Source organism: Emiliania huxleyi (genome assembly GCF_000372725.1).
Source record: "Emiliania huxleyi CCMP1516 unplaced genomic scaffold EMIHUscaffold_504, whole genome shotgun sequence".
Lineage (NCBI taxonomy): Eukaryota > Haptophyta > Isochrysidales > Noelaerhabdaceae > Emiliania > Emiliania huxleyi.
This window is the reverse complement of record NW_005198214.1, coordinates 24,499-26,182: the sequence shown is the minus strand read 5'-3', so window position 1 is coordinate 26,182 and position 1,684 is coordinate 24,499. Positions and strand designations below refer to the sequence as shown.

Sequence of the window (1,684 nt, the reverse complement as noted above, 5' to 3'; positions counted from 1 at the left end):
ACACTGCTGCAGCAGCGTGCACCTCGATCCTGTCCCGAGATTGTTATGACCCCCCCCAATGAACACACCAGGGAGGGCGGGCGAGACGATCGAGGGGTCCCGTACCATGCGGAACCGACCCTATCCAGTGCTCAAGTGCTCAAGCACCAGACACGCACACGACGTACATCCTCACTCGACGTCACCCCTCGAGGCTTCTCCGTTCGGCCTCCCCCCCTCGGTCCGGAGGGGCCCTCTTATCCCCTCGATCCTCCCCCCACTCGCTTTCCGCTGGTTGGGCAACGGATGCGGGGCCCGGCCCCCCCTCCTAGCCTTTTTCGGCCGCGGCCCCGCCGCCGTCTCGCCCTCTCTGCTTGATCCTGTTGACTCCTGTTGAGGTTATTCTATCTTCTCAAAAAAGAAAAGCGCGTCTATCCGTGACAAGACTGTGCCAAGCCCCATTAAAATCCCTGTGTGGTGGCGGCGTGTCGTCCTCCGATCCCCTCCCGTCCTTTCTTTCTTGCACAAGCCCCACATTGGCCTGCTGACCCCCGCAATCACACACTCATCGCCATCAAGCTCCGCGGGAGCCTAGGGCTCATCGCGGGAGCTGAGGGCTCATCACTCAATGCTCGACCGCGCTGACACGTCTGCGGCACCCGTCCAATATCGGCACGCTACAGCCTTGGTGCAGCGTGACGCCGAGCGCAGGGCGGCAGTCGCAGAAGCGGCGCACATGGTCCGCCAGTCCAAATGGTCGGATCGCAGCGAGGTGCAGGAATTTGTGGCGGTGAAGCAAGGCAACGCGCTGCGAGGCTCGTACATGCGCATCATCGAGATTGGGCCGAGAGGAATTTGCACGCTCGACCCGAGCACGCGGCGCCTCACAAACCGCTGGCCCCTCACGCGCGTCGTTCGCGTGACGGCCGACGATCAGTGTGGCGTCGATCTCCTGCTGAGCGAGCCTGTCGGTGGTCTCTTCTGCCTGCCGCTCGCGGTCGAGCGGCGCGTGAGCTTCGCGTTAGCCACACCGGGCGAGAGCGCCCAGCTGCTCGAAACCATTCGTGCGCAGCGAGTCGTCGTCCAGGCCCTCCTCTCCGTCCCACGCCGCACGCTCCCGGTCGCCCCATCAGTGCGTACTGGCATCCCCCCTCCCAGGCGCTGCAGTGCTTCGAGCAGCGCTCGCTGATCCGCGAATCGCCCGACGAGGTGCGCGCCCTCCAGACACACCGCCGATTGGTATGCCCTTCTGCTCCTCTATCGCCTCCAGGAGCGTGAGCAGCACAAGCCCCTTCATGTCTCCGCCGTCCAGGGTGAGGATGCACAGGAGAGCGTGCTCGCTAGAGGCAACCTTTTTGCTGCGAATCCGCGGAATCCGCAGCGGTGGCCTGGAGCGGCGGCCAGTCAGCAAGAAGGCAACCAGAACCACAATTGCGACGGTCAACCCGGAGAGCAGCAATGCGCCTTCTGCTTCCGCCTGCAGCAGCGCGCCATTACTCGCCGCCTCTGGCTCGAGCAATGCCCCACCCGTCGTCGCCTGCGCGTGTGCGCTCGCGGGACTCTCCGGCTCCATCGGCCGGGGGCACTTGGAGCACTTGGAGTGCAGTCATCCGGGGATGCGCGTTTTTCGCTCATTCGTTCCAATTAAGCACTGGTTTATGGAGAGAGAGAGAGAAGGCCCCTATCTCTCAGTCTCTCTCTTCTT

At 63.7% G+C, this 1,684-nt stretch overlaps 1 protein-coding gene across 1 annotated transcript in view; it reads left to right on the top strand.

Annotated features, from left to right (window-relative positions):
* Positions 1–518: 518 nt before the first annotated feature.
* EMIHUDRAFT_470635 (hypothetical protein) overlaps positions 519–1,684 on the top strand; it is a gene marked incomplete at its 3' end in the record, with an annotated part of 1,555 nt that continues 389 nt past the window's right edge. The window contains exons 1-3 of the mRNA XM_005766614.1: positions 519–1,066; positions 1,138–1,188; positions 1,250–1,292. Of these exons, the coding sequence (XP_005766671.1) occupies positions 608–1,066; positions 1,138–1,188; positions 1,250–1,292 (553 nt within the window). The 5' untranslated portion in view covers positions 519–607. The remainder of the gene's footprint in view (positions 1,067–1,137; positions 1,189–1,249; positions 1,293–1,684) is intronic.